At 42.9% G+C, this 21934-nt stretch overlaps 1 protein-coding gene across 3 annotated transcripts in view; it reads left to right on the forward strand.

The window, feature by feature from the left end:
• Nucleotides 1–21934, forward strand: part of mim (missing-in-metastasis) — an 867287-nt gene that overhangs the window by 645610 nt on the left and 199743 nt on the right. For all 3 annotated transcript variants that reach the window (XM_053781651.2, XM_053781657.2, XM_053781665.2), the window contains exon 7: nt 14704–14841. In XM_053781651.2, the coding sequence (XP_053637626.1) occupies nt 14704–14841 (138 nt within the window). The remainder of the gene's footprint in view (nt 1–14703; nt 14842–21934) is intronic.

Consider the following 21934-nt stretch of genomic DNA (forward strand, 5'->3'; position numbering starts at 1 on the left):
AACCTGGAAGCTTTCTACAACAGATGGGAATATAAAAAGTCTGGGCTGAATGGTACTGCCCTTGATACTGGCCATGTAGTCACAAACTGTAAGGCTGGAGGTGATGTCCTGGGAGACAGTAATAGTAAGGCTGGAGGTGCTGTCCTGGGAGACAGTAATGGTGAAGCTGGAGGTGCTGTCCTGGGAGACAGAAATGGTGAAGCTGGAGATACTGTCCTGGGAGACAGTAATGATGAAGCTGGAGATTTTGTCCAGGTAGTCGGGAATTATACGCAGGAAGGAATACATATAAATGACCACATAGGAGATAGGAGCCATAGTAGGGAAACAAGTGTAGTCAAAGATAAGATAAAACCAATATTGCAAACTAGAAATACCGCAGGAAATAGCAAACAAGAGGACTCCAATAGCAATAGTGAGGATAAATTACCAAAAACAACTGGTGGGAGCTCCATTGTTGGTGCTAGGGAGGATAGAAGAAAGACAGGGAAACATGCACCAACAGGGAATACAGTCACAGAAACCCAAGGCAAGCGGAAACCAAGCCTGTGCACATACTATGCACTTGGTATCTGCTGGCATGGGAAATCTGGAAAAACAGATGGGACGTGCAACTATGACCACCCTAGAAAATGCCATGCCCATATGACAACAGGAAAATGCAAACTCCCTTCCTGTAAGCTTTTTCACCCTGAAATGTGTACCTCTTCAGTACAGGAAAGACTGTGCTATAACTTAAATTGCCAGGCATACCATCTAAAGGGGACAAAAAGATACAAAACATCCAGGCCATGGGAAAACTTGGGTAGCCACAGCCACTCAAGAGGGAGAGGTTTTTTAGTGCCAGGAAGGAAAAAAAACTGGCAGGAAATGGCAGAAATCGTACACCAAATCCAGTCATTCCTGGAGTGGAACCACAGTCGATGGCCTCCACTCCAAACCAACAGATACAGATACTAATGCCGGAAAAAAAATCCCCCCCCAGTACCAACAATACCACCAGTCCGATAACATTCTTCTTTGCAAATATACAGGGTCTAAAGCCAGCAACAAACAACAAAATACCTTTCATCCGTGGACTGCTTGCAGAGGCAAAGGCAATGTTCGCGGCTTTCACTGAGACCCACATAAAGGATCACTTGGACAATGAAATATGGATCCCAGGTTACAACCTATACAGATGTGACAGAGTGAACAGGCAAAAGGGGGGGGTTGGCCTGTACATTGCAGAGTCACTTGTTTGCACAGAACTGCTTAATGCCTCAAATGACGTAGTGGAAGTTTTAGCAGTAAAGGTCGAGAACCAAAACTTAGTCATTGTGGTAGTCTATAAGCCTCCGGATGCAACATCCCAGCAATTCCAGGAACAGCTGTTAAAAATTGACCACTGTCTGGAAAATCTTCCAGCTCCTGCACCCAACATCTTGCTCCTGGGGGATTTCAACTTAAGGCACCTAAAATGGAGGAATATAGCAAATAATATTGTTGCAGAAATAACACCAGGAGGCAGCTCTGATGAAAACTCACACTCACACGAGCTTTTAAATCTCTGCACAAAATTCAATTTAAACCAGCAAATAATAGAGCCTACTAGACTGGAGAATACACTAGACCTCATATTCACTAACAATGATGATCTGATAAGAAATGTCACCATATCAAAAACAATATACTCAGATCACAACATAATTGAGGTTCAGACATGTATGCGAGGAGCCCCAGACCGACAAAATGAGACTAGTCACGAGGGAGCATTCACCAAATTCAACTTCAATAACAAAAACATAAAGTGGGACCAAGTAAACCAAGTCCTAACCGATATAATCTGGGAAGATATACTAAGCAACACAGACCCAAACTTATGCCTAGAACAGATTAACTCGGTGGCACTCGATGTATGCACAAGGCTTATTCCTCTAAGAAAAAGGAGGAGTAGATGTAAAATAGAAAGAGACAGGCGCTCCCTTTACAGGCGACGGAAAAGAATAACAGAGCGGCTAAAAGAGGTCAATATATCTGAAATGCGCAGGGAGACACTGGTCAGAGAAATAGCAAGCATAGAACTTAAGCTAAAAGAATCCTTTAGGAGTCAGGAATCGCGGGAAGAACTAAAAGCTATAAATGAAATCGAAAGAAACCCAAAGTATTTCTTCTCCTATGCCAAATCAAAATCGAGAACAACGCCCAGTATTGGGCCCCTACTTAAACAAGATGGGTCCTACACAGATGACAGCAAGGAAATGAGTGAGCTACTCAAGTCCCAATATGACTCAGTTTTTAGCAAGCCGCTAACCAGACTGAGAGTCGAAGATCAAAATGAATTTTTTATGAGAGAGCCACAAAATTTGATTAACACAAGCCTATCCGATGTTATCCTGACGCCAAATGACTTCGAACAGGCGATAAATGACATGCCCATGCACTCTGCCCCAGGGCCAGACTCATGGAACTCTGTGTTCATCAAGAACTGCAAGAAGCCCCTATCACGAGCCTTTTCCATCCTATGGAGAGGGAGCATGGACACGGGGGTCGTCCCTCAGTTACTAAAAACAACAGACATAGCCCCACTCCACAAAGGGGGCAGTAAAGCAACAGCAAAGAACTACAGACCAATAGCACTAACATCCCATATCATAAAAATCTTTGAAAGGGTCCTAAGAAGCAAGATCACCACCCATCTAGAAACCCATCAGTTACACAACCCAGGGCAACATGGGTTTAGAACAGGTCGCTCCTGTCTGTCTCAGCTACTGGATCACTACGACAAGGTCCTAAATGCACTAGAAGACAAAAAGAATGCAGATGTAATATATACAGACTTTGCAAAAGCCTTCGACAAGTGTGACCATGGCGTAATAGCGCACAAAATGCGCGCTAAAGGAATAACAGGAAAAGTCGGTCGATGGATCTATAATTTCCTCACTAACAGAACACAGAGAGTAGTCGTCAACAGAGTAAAGTCCGAGGCAGCTACGGTGAAAAGCTCTGTTCCACAAGGCACAGTACTAGCTCCCATCTTGTTCCTCATCCTCATATCCGACATAGACAAGGATGTCAGCCACAGCACCGTGTCTTCCTTTGCAGATGACACCCGAATCTGCATGACAGTGTCTTCCATTGCAGACACTGCAAGGCTCCAGGCGGACATCAACCAAATCTTTCAGTGGGCTGCAGAAAACAATATGAAGTTCAACGATGAGAAATTTCAATTACTCAGATATGGTAAACATGAGGAAATTAAATCTTCATCAGAGTACAAAACAAATTCTGGCCACGAAATAGAGCGAAACACCAACGTCAAAGACCTGGGAGTGATTATGTCGGAGGATCTCACCTTCAAGGACCATAACATTGTATCAATCGCATCTGCTAGAAAAATGACAGGATGGATAATGAGAACCTTCAAAACTAGGGAGGCCAAGCCCATGATGACACTCTTCAGGTCACATGTTCTATCTAGGCTGGAATATTGCTGCACTCTAACAGCACCTTTCAAGGCAGGTGAAATTGCCGACCTAGAAAATGTACAGAGAACTTTCACGGCGCGCATAACGGAGATAAAACACCTCAATTACTGGGAGCGCTTGAGGTTTCTAAACCTGTATTCCCTGGAACGCAGGAGGGAGAGATACATGATTATATACACCTGGAAAATCCTAGAGGGACTAGTACCGAACTTGCACACGAAAATCACTCATTACGAAAGCAAAAGACTTGGCAGACGATGCACCATCCCCCCAATGAAAAGCAGGGGTGTCACTAGCACGTTAAGAGACCATACAATAAGTGTCAGGGGCCCGAGACTGTTCAACTGCCTCCCAGCACACATAAGGGGGATTACCAACAGACCCCTGGCAGTCTTCAAGCTGGCACTGGACAAGCACCTAAAGTCAGTTCCTGATCAGCCGGGCTGTGGCTCGTATGTTGGTTTGCGTGCAGCCAGCAGCAACAGCCTGGTTGATCAGGCGCTGATCCACCAGGAGGCCTGGTCACAGACCGGGCCGTGGGGGCGTTGACCCCCGAAACTCTCTCCAGGTAAACTCCAGGTATGTATGGATCCTGCCTCCACTACATCACTACCCAGACTATTCCACTTCCTGACAATTCTGTGACTGAAGAAATACTTACTAACATCCCTGTGGTTCATCTGAGTCTTCAACTTCCAACTGTGACCCCTTGTTGCTATGTCCCATCTCTGGAACATCCTGTCTCTGTCCACCTTGTCGATTCCTCTCAGTATTTTATGTCGTTATCATATCCCCCCCTATCTCTCCTGTCTTCCAGTGTTAAGTCGATTTCCCGTAACCTCTCCTTGTAGGACATACCCCTTAGCTCCGGGACTAACCCTGTTGCAAACCTTTGCACTTTCTCTAGTTTCCTTACATGCTTGACTAGGTGAGGGTTCCAAACTGGTGTTGCATACTCCAATATGGGCCTAACGTACACGGTGTACAGGGTCCTGAATGACTCCTTATTTAGATGTCGGAATGCTGTTCTTAGGTTTGCCAGGTGCCCGTATGCTGCAGCAGTTATTTGATTGATGTACTCACCTAATTGTACTCATCTTATTATGGTTGCAGGGGTCGAGAGACTGCTCCTGGCCCTGCCTCTTCACTGATTGTTGCTAGGTCCTTGCTCTCTCCCTGCTCCATGAGCGTTATCATACCTCGTCTTAGAGCTATGTATGGTGCCTGCCTCCACTACATCACTTGGTAGACTATTCCACTTCCTGACAACTCTGTGACTGAAGAAATACTTCCTAACATCCCTTTGACTCATCTGAGTCTTCAACTTCCAATTGTGACCCCTTGTTTCTGTGTCCCCTCTGTGGAACATCCTGTCTTTGTCCACCTTACCCATTCCATGCAGTATTTTGTATGTTATCATGTCTCCCCTAACCCTCCTGTCCTCCAATGTCATCAGGCTGATTTTCTTGAAACTTTCTTCGTAGGACATTCCATGTTGCAAACCTTTGCACTTTCTCTAATTTCTTGATGTGCTTGACCAGGTGTGGGTTCCTGATTGGTGCTGCATACTCCAGTATGGGCCTGACATGCATGGTGTCTTGAACAATTCCTTACTAAGGTATCGGAACGCTATTCACAGGTTTGCCAGGCGCCCATATGCTGCAGCAGTTATCTGGTTGTGTGCTTCTAGAGACGTGCCTGGTGTTATACTTGCCCCAAGATCTTTCTCCTTGAGTGAGGTTTGCAGTTTTTGGCCACCTAGCCTATACTCTGTCTGCGGTGTTCTTTGCCCTTCCCCGATCTTCATGACTGCATTTGGCGGGGTTAAATTTGAGGAGCCAGTTGCTGGACCATGCTTCCAGCCTGTCCAGGTCTCTCTATAGTCCTGCCTGATCCTCATCTGATTTAATTCTCCTCATTAACTTCACATCATCTGCAAACAGGGACACTTCTGATTCTATCCCTGTTATGTTGTTGTCCCTTATTTACTTTGATGGTATGGGTCTCACTACATGTTCTAGTGTGGGGTAGCTTTTTACATAAAGGCCTTAAAAGTATAGGGTAATACTTGCATTCATGATTGATCATCCTCAGTGTCTCCGAAATCCATTCACCAGCCTTTCCAATAAGTTATTTAAACTACTATTACAAAAATAGAGATATATTCTAGATAGATAAATACAGAATATACAATTTGTAGCACTCTCCTATTCAAAACATAAGCCTACGCACTCCTTTGCTGCTCTCCTAGGATAGCCCACATGGTGCATCTGAACAATTAGCCCTTCTTTACTCATCTCTGGACTAACCAGTGTTTTGACACAGTTTAGTCACCCTGGGTATGATGGCTACAACTTAAGGTATAAAACTCACCTCTGGGGCACACATAATGCCCAAAATAAATAAAGGACCCAGAGGTCCTACCAGCTTGAAGCCACCAAGGAGTGAGAGAGAAGGAGGGGCCTAGCTAAACTCCTCCCACACCCACCAAAACAAACAAAAGACTGTTGCCAAGCACAATTCTCTAGTTACCACAATTCTACCACACCTTATTTTACTTTTACAAAAAGAAATACAACTTTATAAACTACTTATTTAAATGTGTGTGTGTGTGTGTGTGTGTGTGTGTGTGTGTGTGTGTGTGTGTGTGTGTGTGTATAGTATAACCTATTATATTGAGAAGAACAGGCTTGACCCAGCTGCCTCTCAGCCCCTAAGAGTGATCTGCCCTTAGGGCCATTTAAGTGCTGTGTCCCCATCAATTCAGTATAATTAGGTATTTCAGAGTCACTGTTTCTTAAATACATCAATATGTGTTGGGTCCCATAGTCCCATAACAATCCCTTCCATCATATCATCCACTACTTGGACCTGTTACAACGAGACTTTGTCACCAATACAAAGAAAGGCTGAAAGCACTAAGAGTTGTGGCAGGTTTTCATCCCAGGTATGGAGCTAATGTTAAAATTGTGAAAATGATGTATCTTGCTTATATTAGACCATTGGTTGATTATGCTGTGCCACTACTTGCATTCATGTCTGACTGGAAGCTTGGAGAGCTGGAAAAACTGCAAAATGAAGCAGTGAGGATCATCCTAGGATGCCTTCGTACTGCCAAAATTTTAAATATGCAGAAAGAACTTAATATTCCAAGCATTAGAGATCGTGTTCCTGAAAGAAATATCCTCATTGGGGCCAATATGCTTAGGTTAGCCCATTCAAACCCCTACACAGAAGCCCTCCAAACTTTCCTCAGCACTGGTGAACATCCTTCCAGATGGATCGAAAAAACTGGAACCGACCTCTGCATGAACCAGCTATATGATCTATGTCAAGTTAGGCAACAGAGGTACTTCCCTGCTCCATGGGATATTACTCCATTCCAAACTACCATTCCTCCATTTCCCCCCAAAACTCTTCTCAAATCACAACCAAAGCTTCGTCTTGGAGCCAAATAGGATGCCTTAAGCTGTACTGATAACTTAGTCACACAGAAAACGCTGTCACAAATTAATTACGTTGATGATTCTGTTCACCAATCCACTGGTGCAGCTGGTAGTGCTGCTGTTGTCATAGAGAGTGATGGCTCTCATAAAGAAATTGGAGCACACATTAATAACTGGGCCTCTACCCTTCAAACAGAACTGTTTGCCTTACTCCTTGCACTCAAATGTGTCCATGTATCTAAGGTTGACACTTTAATTGTAACTGATTCTCTGTCATCCATAAATGCTCTCAACTCATTACCTGGAGTTTACCTGGAGAGAGTTCCGGGGGTCAACGCCCCCGCGGCCCAGTCTGTGACCAGGCCTCCTGGTGGATCAGAGCCTGATCAACCAGGCTGTTACTGCTGGCTGCACGCAAACCAACGTACGAGCCACAGCCCGGCTGATCAGGAACTGACTTTAGGTGCTTGTCCAGTGCCAGCTTGAAGACTGCCAGGGGTCTGTTGGTAATCCCCCTTATGTGTGCTGGGAGGCAGTTGAACAGTCTTGGGCCCCTGACATTTATTGTATGGTCTCTTAACGTGCTAGTGACACCCCTGCTTTTCATTGGGGGGATGGTGCATCATCTGCCAAGTCTTTTGCTTTCGTAGTGAGTGATTTTCGTGTGCAAGTTCGGTACTAGTCCCTCTATGATTTTCCTGGTGTATATAATCATGTATCTCTCCCTCCTGCGTTCCAGGGAATACAGGTTTAGGAACCTCAAGCGCTTCCAGTAATTGAGGTGTTTTATCTCCGTTATGCGCGCCGTGAAAGTTCTCTGTACATTTTCTAGGTCGGCAATTTCACCTGCCTTGAAAGGTGCTGTTAGAGTGCAGCAATATTCCAGCCTAGATAGAACAAGTGACCTGAAGAGTGTCATCATGGGCTTGGCCTCCCTAGTTTTGAAGGTTCTCATTATCCATCCTGTCATTTTTCTAGCAGATGCGATTGATACAATATTATGGTCCTTGAAGGTGAGATCCTCCGACATGATCACTCCCAGGTCTTTGACGTTGGTGTTTTGCTCTATTTTGTGGCCAGAATTTGTTTTGTACTCTGATGAAGATTTAATTTCCTCATGTTTACCATATCTGAGTAATTGAAATTTCTCATCGTTGAACTTCATATTGTTTTCTGCAGCCCACTGAAAGATTTGGTTGATGTCCGCCTGGAGCCTTGCAGTGTCTGCAATGGAAGACACTGTCATGCAGATTCTGGTGTCATCTGCAAAGGAGGACACGGTGCTGTGGCTGACATCCTTGTCTATGTCGGATATGAGGATGAGGAACAAGATGGGAGCGAGTACTGTGCTTTGTGGAACAGAGCTTTTCACCGTAGCTGCCTCGGACTTTACTCTGTTGACAACTACTCTGTGTTCTGTTAGTGAGGAAATTATAGATCCATCGACCGACTTTTCCTGTTATTCCTTTAGCACGCATTTTGTGCGCTATTACGCCATGGTCACACTTGTCGAAGGCTTTTGCAAAGTCTGTATATATTACATCTGCATTCTTTTTGTCTTCTAGTGCATTTAGGACCTTGTCGTAGTGATCCAATAGTTGAGACAGACAGGAGCGACTTGTTCTAAACCCATGTTGCCCTGGGTTGTGTAACTGATGGGTTTCTAGATGGGTGGTGATCTTGCTTCTTAGGACACTTTCAAAGATTTTTATGATATGGGATGTTAGTGCTATTGGTCTGTTGTTCTTTGCTGTTGCTTTACTGCCCCCTTTGTGGAGTGGGGCTATGTCTGTTGTTTTTAGTAACTGTGGGACGACCCCCGTGTCCATGCTCCCTCTCCATAGGATGGAAAAGGCTCGTGATAGGGGCTTCTTGCAGTTCTTGATGAACACAGAGTTCCATGAGTCTGGCCCTGGGGCAGAGTGCATGGGCATGTCATTTATCGCCTGTTCGAAGTCATTTGGCGTCAGGATAACATCGGATAGGCTTGTGTTAATCAAATTTTGTGGCTCTCTCATAAAAAATTCATTTTGATCTTCGACTCTCAGTCTGGTTAGCGGCTTGCTAAAAACTGAGTCATACTGGGACTTGAGTAGCTCACTCATTTCCTTGCTGTCATCTGTGTAGGACCCATCTTGTTTAAGTAGGGGCCCAATACTGGACGTTGTTCTCGATTTTGATTTGGCATAGGAGAAGAAATACTTTGGGTTTCTTTCGATTTCATTTATGGCTTTTAGTTCTTCCCGCGATTCCTGACTCCTAAAGAATTCTTTTAGCTTAAGTTCGATGCTTGCTATTTCTCTGACCAGTGTCTCCCTACGCATTTCAGATATATTGACCTCTTTTAGCCGCTCTGTTATTCTTTTCCGTCGCCTGTAAAGGGAGCGCCTGTCTCTTTCTCTTTTACATCTACTCCTCCTTTTTCTTAGAGGAATAAGCCTTGTGCAAACATCGAGTGCCACCGAGTTAATCTGTTCTAGGCATAAGTTGGGGTCTGTGTTGCTTAGTATATCTTCCCAGCATATATCGGTTAGCTATTGGTTTACTTGGTCCCACTTTATGTTTTTGTTATTGAAGTTGAATTTGGTGAATGCTCCCTCGTGACTAGTCTCATTATGTCGGTCTGGGGCTCCACGCATACATGTCTGAACCTCAATTATGTTGTGATCTGAGTATATTGTTTTTGATATGGTGACATTTCTTATCAGATCATCATTGTTAGTGAAGATGAGGTCTAGTGTATTCTGCAGTCTAGTAGGCTCTATTATTTGCTGGTTTAAATTGAATTTTGTGCAGAGATTTAAAAGCTCATGTGAGTGTGAGTTTTCATCAGAGCTGCCTCCTGGTGTTATTACTGCAACAATATTCTTTGCTATATTCCTCCATTTTAGGTGCCTTAAGTTGAAATCCCCCAGGAGCAAGATGTTGGGTGCAGGAGCTGGAAGATTTTCCAGACAGTGGTCAATTTTTAACAGCTGTTCCTGGAATTGCTGGGATGTTGCATCCGGAGGCTTGTAGACTACCACAATGACTAGGTTTTGGTTCTCGACCTTTACTGCTAAAACTTCCACTACATCATTTGAGGCATTAAGCAGTTCTGTGCAAACAAGTGACTCTGCAATGTACAGGCCAACCCCCCCCCCCCTTTTGCCTGTTCACTCTGTCACATCTGTATAGGTTGTAACCTGGGATCCATATTTCGTTGTCCAAGTGATCCTTTATGTGGGTCTCAGTGAAAGCCGCGAACATTGCCTTTGCCTCTGCAAGCAGTCCACGGATGAAAGGTATTTTGTTGTTTGTTGCTGGCATTAAGTATAAATTGTGGCATGCTTGTGTCAGAAGCCAGACATAGGTATGGTAAAATTGTGGACAGTGGAGTCAGAGTGCACATGCTATGGATTCCATCCCACATTGGTCTTCAGATGCATGATAGAACTGATGAATTGGCTAAGCTGTATACTTTCAAAGAGGGAGTAGATTACAATCTTGGGTTGTCAGTTAGCAGTTTGAGAACAGTTATACGAAAAGAACTTCGATTGAACTTTATTGACTTAAGACTTAGGGAGATTGACACAAGTCAGTCCATCTATCATCATTCCATCATGCAGGAGGAGCCACATGTCTATGGTGCATCCAACAAGATAAGCAGACTCTTGGATGTCACTACTGCCCGGCTCCGGCTGGGTTACAAGTATCTTTGGCAGGTTAAATCACCACCACCAGATGTAGACTAAACAAAATGTAAACTTTGCCAGATGGACTATTGTCACACCTTGTGTCATTATGTACTGGAGTGCAATAAAATTAATTTAGAGAACTCACTCAGAAATGTTCAAGAAATGGCAAAGTATTTTATCCACAGTGTTATATTTCAGACCATTCTGGAGAAATACCCTGACTTTGCTAGCTGTAAATAAAGCATTACCACGTGTGTGTGTGTACTCACCTATTTGTGGTTGCAGGGGTCGAGTCACAGCTCCTAGCCCCGCCTCTTCGCTGATTGCTACTAGGTCCTCTCTCTCCCTGCCCCATGAGCTCTATCATACCTCGCCTTAAAACTATGTATGGTTCCCGCCTCCACTACGTCGCTTTCTAGGCTATTCCACGGCCTGACTACTCTATGACTGAAGAAATACTTCCTAACATCCCTTTGATTCATCTGAGTCTTCAACTTCCAATTGTGACCTCTTGTGTCTGTGTCCCTTCTCTGGAACATCCCGTCTTTATCCACCTTGTCTATTCCGCGCAGTATTTTATATGTCGTTATCATGTCTCCCCTGACCCTCCTGTCCTCCAGTGTCGTCAGGCCGATTTCCCTCAACCTTTCTTCGTAGGACAATCCCCGTAGCTCTGGGACTAGTCTTGTTGCAAACCTTTGCACTTTCTCTAATTTCTTGACGTGCTTGACTAGGTGTGGATTCCAAACTGGTGCTGCATACTCCAGTATGGGCCTGACATAAATGGTATACAGAGTCTTAAACGAATCCTTACTGAGGTATCGGAACGCTATCCGTAGGTTTGCCAGGCGCCCGTATGCTGCAGCAGTTATCTGATTGATGTGCGCCTCAGGAGATATGCTCGGTGTTATACTCACCCCCAGATCTTTTTCCTTGAGTGAGGTTTGCAGTCTTTGGCCATCTAAACTATATTGTGTCTGCGGTCTTCTTTGCCCTTCCCCAATCTTCATGACTTTGCATTTGGCAGGGTTAAATTCAAGGAGCTAGTTGCTGGACCAGGCTTGTAGCCTGTCCAGGTCTCTTTGTAGTCCTGCCTGATCCTCATCCGATTTGATTCTTCTCATTAACTTCGCATCATCTGCAAACAAGGACACTTCTGAGTCTATCCCTTCCGTTATGTCGTTCACATATACCAAGAACAGCACAGGTCCTAGGACTGACCCCTGTGGAACCCCGCTTGTCACAGGCGCCCACTCTGACACCTCGTCGCGTACCATGACTCGTTGTTGCCTCCCTGTCAGATATTCTCTGATCCATTGCAGTGCCTTTCCTGTTGTGTGTGCCTGATCCTCTAGCTTTTGCAGTAACCTCTTGTGAGGAACTGTGTCGAAGGCCTTCTTGCAGTCCAAAAATATGCAGTCGATCCACCCCTCTCTCTCTTGTCTTACTTCTGTCACCTTGTCATAAAACTCTAGTAGGTTTGTGACACAGGATTTTCCTTCCCTGAAACAGTGCTGGTTGTCAATTATACACTTGTTTCTTTCCAGGTGCCCCACTACTCTCCTCCTCATGATCTTCTCCATGACCTTGCATACTATATACGTTAGTGATACAGGTCTGTAGTTTAGTGCCTCATGTCTGTCTCCCTTTTTAAAAATTGGGACTACATTTGCCATTTTCCATACCTCAGGGAGTTGCCCAGTTTCAAATGATGTGTTGAAGATCTTTGTTAATGGCTCACACAATATCTCTGCTCCCTCTTTAAGGACCCATGGAGAGATGTTGTCTGGTCCCACCGCCTTTGAGGTGTCAAGTTCGCATAGCAGCTTCTTCACCTCCTCCTTGGTTATATGTACCTCATCCAGCACTTGCTGGTGTGCCCCCCTGTTCTGATTTCCTGGAGTCCTACTGGTTTCCACTGTAAATACCTCTTTAAATCTTGTGTTGAGCTCCTGACATACCTCTTGGTCGTTTCTTGTGAATTCCCCATCACCCTTCCTCAGTCTGATTACCTGGTCCTTGACTGTTGTTTTCCTCCTGATGTGGCTGTACAACAGCTTCGGGTCAGTCTTTACTTTTGATGCTATGTCATTTTCATATTGTCTCTGAGCCTCCCTTCTTATCTGTGCATATTCGTTTCTGGCTCTTCGGCTGATTTCTTTATTTTCCTGAGTTCTCTTGTCTTCTGTACCTTTTCCATTCTCTAGTACACCTAGTTTTTTGCCTCCCTACACCTTTGGGTGAACCAAGGACTTGTTCTGTTCTTCCCATTATTTCTGTTTCCCTTGGGAACAAACCTCTCCTCTGCCTCCTTGCATTTTGTTGCCACATAGTCCATCATTTCTTGTACTGGTTTTCCTGTCAGTTCCCTCTCCCACTGAATGTCTTGAAGGAAGTTCCTCATGCCTGAGTAGTTCCCCCTTTTGTAGTTTGGTTTTTCCCAGCCTATTCCTGCTACTCTCTCCACTTGGAGCTCAACTATGTAGTCGAAGCACAGAACCACATGATCACTAGCTCCCAGGGGCCTTTCATACATGATACCCTCGATGTCCGAACTACTCAAGGTGAATACAAGGTCCAGCCTTGCTGGTTCATCCTCTTCTCTCTCTCTGGTAGTGTCTCTAACATGTTGATGCATGAGGTTTTCCAGTACCACATCCATCATCTTGGCTCTCCATGTTTCGGGACCCCCATGGGGCTTCAGGTTTTCCCAGTCAATCTCCTTGTGATTGAAATCACCCATAACTAGTAACTTTGCTCCCCCCATGTGTGCTCTCCTGGCCACCTCGGCTAGTGTGTCGATCATTGCTCTGTTGCTCTCATCATATTCTGCTCTTGGCCTCCTGCAGTTCTGTGTGTGCAGTTGTGTGTGTGTATATGTTTGTACGCTCTTGTGCATGTGTCTGTGTGTGCGCCCTTGTGTGTATGTGTGTGTGCCCTTGTGTGTGTGTGTGTGTGTGTGTGTGTGTGTGTGTGTGTGTGTGTGTGTGCGCGTGCTCGTGTGGGTATATGACCCACTTAATATTTGTATTTATAACTCATTACAATTTTGACCGGGTGTGGACATGTCACTGGCTCATTACTTTGTAATTAACCATTTATAGGAGTGAGGATGATTCATCACCTTTGTAACTTGCCATGATTGTGACCAGATCTACCTGGAGTTCATTACCTTTGTAACTAGTTCAGCTATCATAACTTTACAGAGGTACATAAGATTACAGAGGTACATAATGGGTCCAGTCCAAGGACTGGACCCATTATGTACCTCTGTAATCTTTTGACTACCACCCACACCATGGGTATAGGGTGCATAATAAACATATTAAACTAAACTAACCAGCCTACCCTCACCAATTCTGACCCTTCCATACTGTCATTGTTTGCTTTCACATGTTCTTCTTGATTTACTGGAGGACTTTTTCCCTTCACCCCTGTTAGTTCTCTTAGCTTGTGAAGCAGTCTCGTTTAGTCTATAAAGATGCAGTCTACTTTCCCTGTAATTTTAATAAAATTCTATAGTTTATCAGACAGGATCTTCCATCTCTAAATACTTGTTGGTTTACACCAACCAAGTTCCTCTCCATGTGTTCTAGTAACCTCCCTAAAATTTTTCCTCTTTAAACACTGTGTATCAGCGGTACTGGCTTGTAGTACAGTCCCTCCTGTTTCCTATCTTAAATGTGGACAAAATTAGCACTCTTTCAGCTGCCTGGTAGTTTCCCACACTAGTCATTTAGTGAACATATTTACTATGGACTCATACAGTTTTGGACCTTTCCACAATACCCATAGAGATATGAATTTGTTTTGCTCTGTCACTTAATATTCCTGCTCTGTCATATTTGAATTCTTCCTGCATTTGTTTTTTCATCTCCTTGAATCTTAATTGTTCTTTATCATTAGTTCTGCTATTCCTCTTCCCCTGTTGTTTCCCCTTATTTCTCTCATGTGGCATCAGTCTGGGAGAATTATACATTTGTTGTGATACCCATTGGTGCCTCTGATTTATCAGTCTTGACCTGTTAAGCCATAGCATGTGTGTGCCATTTACATGTAGTTAAGAGGTAATAGTTGGGGGACAACAGTGACCAATAATCTGTTTTTGTACAGGTGCTTGAGTCAACAGTGGTAGAGTTGCAGGCTCGCTATGGTGCCCTGGAGGAGGTGGAGAGGTCAGCAGTGCGCCAGGCATTGACAGAGGAGCGCTCCAGATATTGCGCCTTCGCCAATGCTCTCCGGCCTGTCCTTGTAAGTCACCAGCTTCCTCAGCATTCTTTTCCTCAACAGTTAATCACAGCTCCTTCATGTTTGCACCCTTTGTATGTATTTTAATTTCCAAAACTTTCCCACACTTGATTCTCTCACTGTCATTTAACCCTTTGACTGTCACAACCCCAAATCCTGAGGTGTCTCCTAGTGTCGAAAAATTAAAAAAAAAAAAATATATTTTCTTATGAAATGATAGAGAATCTTTTCCCGATGGTAATGACACCAAAAGTATGAAATTTGATGGAAAACTTACGGAATTACGCTCTTGCGAAGTTAGCGACCTTGGTGATATTTACAAATTGGCGATTTCGCCCACTTTGAGCCCTATTTTCGGCTAATTTCATTGTTCCAGTTGACCAAACTCATAGCCGTTTCTTTAGAACTCCATTTGTTCTATCGACTGAGCACAAGAAACTGCCCACTTACCGATTTCAACTACCTAATAACGTGGTCACGAATTTGCAATTTGGCCAATTTCACGCAAATTAAAAAATATGACAATTTCAAAATTGAGTCCAGAATGAACAATGCAGACATTCCTGGCTCTAAAATAACATTTTCTTTATTCATCAGTCACGTCTCCAGGCCCCTCTGATATTACTCTTGCTTTCTGTTTTGAATTTTTATTCAAACAAAAAATAGAAGATTTACTGTTATGCAGACTACTGCAATATTGTAATAATTGTATAAATAATGTCAACCTATTCATGACTGCATATTAGAATGGCTAGTTGGACATATATTGGACAATTATATCATTTGTTTATTTTTGAACATTGGCAAAAATCAAGCATTTTCCCTATTTTGAGCTCCATTTCAAGGTTCTTTCCATAGTAAGACCAATCAAAATCACCTCTGTTTCTATAATATGTTTACCATTCTATCACATGAGACCAAGAAAACGAGAATACAATCATAAATACTATACGAAAACACACCACAAAATCAGCGTTGTAACCCAAAAAACACGGTCAGAGCTTTTTTTTTTTTCTCATTATGCACTGTGTGCTGCAGGACTCTTTTTATATGGTGCACATTGACCACACAGACCCATTCTCTCACATGTGGGCCTACCAGCTTTCTCCTGCTTGATTTGAAGCCGCTAGAATTTTTGAGTATATATACGTCAAACACATTGGCTTGTAAGATGTATATATACGACCAAAACAGTCAAAGGGTTAAGCACTTGCTGTTAAAGCATGTACCTGCCTCTTTCCCTTGTATGTATACAGTATCTAAGAATATTCACTTCTTTCATGGATGCTTCCTCAGATACCCGAAACAAGTTTTTTTTTTTTTTTTTTAACTTTTCTAGTCTGTATTTCAGTAAATTTTGCTTTATTTTAAATATATTTCATTATTCTGTCAGCATCAGTGGCCTTTCTATTGCAGCACCACAGGAACAACCAGGGCAGTCAGGTACTGTATATGGAAAGAAATTAGTCAAGCACAACTCTCTTGTCTGGCTCATTCTGTCCTCTGTATTTATCTTGCTTGTGAAATATTATGTCCACTTACATGATAATTCCCAGGGTCATAAAATACTTAATATTAAATTCCTTCATACTGTCTAGGACTTGTCCAACTAGGATATTTCTCTTATAGTGTAATTGAGGTTTTCAGACTGTAAGAACTTCTGAGGCATTATAGTAAAACCTTGGTATATTGGACTAATAGGGAGGAGGGGGGGTTGTCTGTTTTAATGAAAATGTGTGTCATTGAAGTGCCCAACATCAGCAACCCACCTAAAGCCAATAATAAGCCAACATAAAGCCGCGGTAAGAATTATCACGCAATCCATAATGCCTAAGCATAATAAAGGCTCTCTTTGCACTGCAACCCATTATTGTAAATACAAAACTGCAATATATTACTTGCAAAGAAATAAATAAATTTGAAATTTGAAATCCACTGCTAGGTACCTTCCTCCCACACACAGACACCCACCCACCCACCTCACTCTTCAAAGACCTAAAACAGAACATTCACACCACCTACTATGCACCCTACATATACAGAACCATAAATTCTAATATTAACCCTGAACTAAAACACTTTCTTGATAGTTGTAACAGGAGCCATAGACACAATACCAGACACAAGTCTCTGTGACATTCCTCGTGTCCAGCTAAGTCTCTACAAAATTTCATTGTACATAAAAGGGGCTTAAAATCTGGAACTCCCTGCCTGAAAACTCTAGAACTACAGACTTAACCATCATTTTCAAAACTACCATTAAAAATCATATCTCCCTAACACTCCCCATCATCAGCTAACTACATGAAAACCACCTAATTCTCTTTTTTGTATCATGAACACATCCAAAACAAAATAGACTTACTCTCGTTATCTGTAATTTCCCCTAATTTACACTTACACTCACCCAAATGACTGTACACATAAAATTCCTAATATAGCTATTTGCCTAATAAATCTTAAGTTAGTCCTAAGTTTGCCTAAGATACTCTCCTAATATGTGAGCTTTAATAGAAACAGTGTATCATGCCAAGACAAAACCATTCCTATTACTAGATTTACTAATTGTAATATTGTTATATGTTTTGTACTCCCTCACTATTATAAATCTAATTAATCATTTCAGTTACCTAACTTTTATATCATTATGCAATAAGGTACAGTATATTAAAATGTACTGCTCCATAACCTGTGTCAATATACCTGGAGTATACTTGGAGAAGGTTCTAGGGATCAATGTCCCTGTGGCCTGGTCTGTGACCAGGCCTCATGATGGATCAGGGCCTGATCAACCAGGCTGTTACTGTTGGCTGCACACAACCCGACGTATGAACCACAGCCCGGCTGGTCAAGTACTGACTTCTGGTGCCTGTCCAGTGCCTGCTTGAAGACAGCCAGGGGTCTATTGGTAATCCCCATTTGTATGCTGGGAGGCAGATTAACAGTCTTTGGCCCCTGACACCTACTGTGTTCTCTCTTATCTTGCTAGTGACACCCCAGCTTTTCATTGGGAGGATGTTGCATCATCTGCCAAGTCTTTTGCTTTCATAGGGAGTGATTTTCATGTGTAAGTTTGGTACTAATCCCTCTGGAATTTTCCAAGTGTATATTTATTTATTTATTTATTATTTATTTATTTATTTATTGATATATGTCTTTGCAAATGGTACATTGAGATTATGTATTTACAATAATGGGTTGCAATGCAAAGAGAGCCTCTATTATGCCTAGGCATTATGGGCCAACTTAACATTATTGCCTTACTGACTACTTAACACTAAGAATTATATCATAGTTATACAGTACATTATTATTATAAGTGAATCGTGTATCTCTCCCGCCTGCATTCTAGGGAGTACAGGTTTAGGAACCTCAAGCGCTCCCAGTAATTGAGGTGTTTTATCTCTGTTATGCGCGCCGTGAAGGTTCTCTGTACATTTTCTAGGTCAGCAATTTCACCTGCCTTGAAAGTTGCTGTTAATGTACAGTAATATTCCAGCCTAGATAGAACATGCAACCTGAATAGTGTCATCATGAGCTTGGAATCCCTGGGTTTGGAGGTTCTCATTATCCATTCTGTCATTTTTCTAGCATATGCGATTGATACAATGTTACGGTCTTTGAAGGTGAGATCCTCTGACATGATCTCTCCCAGGTCTTTTACATTAGTTTTTTGCTCTATTGTGTGGTTGGAATTTGTTTTATACTCCGATGTAGTTTTAATTTCCTTATGTTTTCCATAATCGGAGTAACTGAAATTTCTCATCATTGAGCTTCATATTGTTTTCTGTGGCCCATTTAAAGATTTGGTTGATGTCTGCCTGGAGTCTAGTGCAAAATCAGGTGTCTGTCAAATATGAGGATGAGGAACAAGATGAGAGCAAGTTCTGTGCCTTCTGGAACAGAGCTTTTCACTGTAGCTCCCTCATACTTTACTCTGTTTACTACTACTCTGTGTTCTGTTTGTTAGGAAACTATAGATCCATCTTCCAACTTTTCCTGTTATTCCTTTATCACGCATTTTGTGCGCTATTACACCATGTTCACACTTGTCAAAGGCTTTTGCAAAGTCTGTGTATATTACATCTACATTCTGTTTGTCTTCTAGAGCATCCAGGACCTTGTCATAGTGGTCCAGTAGTTGGAACAAACAGGAGCGACCTGTTCCAAACCCATGCTACCCTGAGTTGTGTAACTGATGGGTATCTGGATTGGTGATGATCTTGCTTTTTAGAACACTTTCAATGATTTTTATGATATGGGATGTTAGTGCTGTTGGTCTGTAGTTCTTTGCTATTGCTTTACTGCCCCCTGTGTGGAGTGGGGCTATGTCTGTTGTTTTTAGCAGCTTTGGGATGATACCTGTGTCCATACTCTCTCTCCATAGGATGTTAAAAGCACTTGATAGAAACTTCTTGCAGTTCTTGATGAACACGGAGTTCCACGAGTCTGGGCCTGAGGCAGAGTGCATGGGCATTCCATTTATCGCCTTTTCAAAGTCATTTGGCGTAAGGACAATATCAGATAGGTTTGTGTCTACCAAATTCTGTCTTTCTCATAAAAAATTAATTTAGGTCTTCAACTCAGTCTGGTTAGCAGCTCACTAAGAACTGAGTCATGTTGGGACTTGAGTAGCTCACTCATTTACTTTGTCATCTGTGTAGGACCCATCTCATTTAAGTAGGGGCCTAATACTGGATGTTGTTCTCAACTTTGATTTGGCATAAGAACAAAAATAATTTGGGTTTCTCTCAATTTCATTTATGTCTTTTAGTTCTTCCTGCATTTCTTGACTCCTGTAAAATTCCTTTAGCTTTAGAGTAAGAATTAGGATTAGTCTGCCCGAAGTGCCTAGACATGCTAGAAGCCTTCTTTGTAATTAATATTTTACAGTATGTAAACCACACATTGTAAGCTGTGCAAGGAAATAAACATTTTCATTTTCATTATGGACTAGCTCTGCTGCACTGGGAAACTACCAGACACAGGTAAATACTTTATGTAGCAGACTTAGCTTGCTGCATTGATAACACTACCAGGTTGTGTGTGTGTGTGTGTGTGTGTGTGTGTGTGTGTGTGGTGGGGGAGGGGGCTGTGGCTCATATATTTTTGGCAAACATTCATTCAGAAATGTGGAATGTTCTCTGTAGTAATGAGATGCTATCAAAGGCTCACTTTTTTTAACATTTACTCTTTAAATATCCCTCTAAACTGGCTTCTTTTGATATTAATAAGAAAACCTTAGCCAGGAAAGAGAGAGATGGGCATGGTAATGCTAGTGAATATATTTTGGATGATATCACATTGTAAAGGTAGTAGGTTGGTAGACAGTAACTGCCCAGGGAGGTACTACCGTCCTGCCAAGTGAGTGTAAAACGAAAGCCTGTAATTGTTTTACACGATGGTAGGATTGCTGGTGTCCATCTTTCTGTCTCATAAACATGCAAGGTTTCAGGTACGTTTTGCTACTTCTACTTACACTTAGGTCACACTACATATACTTGTACAAGCATATATATACACACCCCTCTGGGTTTTCTTCTACTTTCTTTCTAGTTCTTGTCCTTGTTTATTTCCTCTTACCACCATGGGGAAGTGGAACAGAATTCTTCCTCCATAAGCTGTGCGTGTTGTAAGAGGCAACTAAAATGCCAGGAGCAAGGGGCTGGTAACCCCTTCTCCTGTATATATTACTAAATGTAAAAGGAGAAACTTTAGTTTTTCCTTTTGGGCCACCCTGCCTCGGTGGGATACGGCCGGTGTGTTGAAAGAAAGATATCACATGGTGTACTCACCCCCACACCCAGTTGAGGTTCCAGGGGTCGAGTCCTAGTTCCTGGCCCTGCCTCTTCACTGGTCACTACTAGGTGACTCTCCTTGAACCGGGAGCTTTATCGTACCTCTGCTTAAAGCTATGTATGGGTTCTGCCTCCACTACATCGCTTTCCAAACTGTTCCACTTCCTGACTACTGTGGCTGAAGAAATACTTCCTAACATCCCTGTGATTCATCTGTGTCTTCAACTTCCAACTGTGTCCCCTTGTTGCTGTGTCCCATCTCTGGAACATCCTGTCATGAGCAAAATGAACTGAAAATGGACACACTGCTTGATTTATAAAAACATCTCTTTAAATATTCCTCTTAACTTTATTTTATTAACGTCAGAAAAATTTGACTAAAAGAAGAAAGATTTGGGTGCTGGACAGACACCTCAAGTCAGTACTTGACCAGCTGGGTGGTGGCTCGTACGTTGGTTTGCATGTGGCCAGCAGTAACAACCTGATCCACCACGAGGCTTGGTCTCAGACCAAGCCATGGGGGCATTGACTCTTGAAACCTTCTCCAGATCTTGGGTGTGGAAGTTAGTTAACTTATTTTGAATGGAGTCTTTTTTTTTTTTTTTTTATCACACTGGCCGATTCCCACCAAGGTAGGGTGGCCCGGAAAACAAAAACTTTCACCATCATTCACTCCATCACTGTCTTGCCAGAAGGGTGCTTTACACTACAGTTTTTAAACTGCAATATTAACACCCCTCCTTCAGAGTGCAGGCACTGTACTTCCCATCTCCAGGACTCAAGTCCGACCTGCCGGTTTCCCTGAACTCCTTCATAAATGTTACTTTGCTCACACTCCAACAGCACGTCAAGTATTAAAAACCATTTGTCTCCATTCACTCCTATCAAACACGCTCACTCATGCCTGCTGGAAGCCCAAGCCCCTCGCACACAAAACCTTCTTTACCCCCTCCCTCCAACCTTTCCTAGGCCGACCCCTACCCCGCCTTCCTTCCACTACAGACTGATACACTCTTGAAGTCATTTTGTTTCGCTCCATTTTCTCTACATGTCCGAACCACCTCAACAACCCTTCCTCAGCCCTCTGGACAACAGTTTTGGTAATCCCGCACCTCCTCCTAACTTCCAAACTATGAATTCTCTGCATTATATTCACACCACACATTGCCCTCAGACATGACATCTCCACTGCCTCCAGCCTTCTCCTCGCTGCAACATTCATCACCCATGCTTCACAACCATATAAGAGCGTTGGTAAAACTATACTCTCATACATTCCCCTCTTTGCCTCCAAGGAC

The sequence above is a fragment of the Cherax quadricarinatus genome, chromosome 6, assembly GCF_038502225.1.
Source record: "Cherax quadricarinatus isolate ZL_2023a chromosome 6, ASM3850222v1, whole genome shotgun sequence".
In the NCBI taxonomy this organism is placed as follows: Eukaryota; Metazoa; Arthropoda; class Malacostraca; order Decapoda; family Parastacidae; genus Cherax; species Cherax quadricarinatus.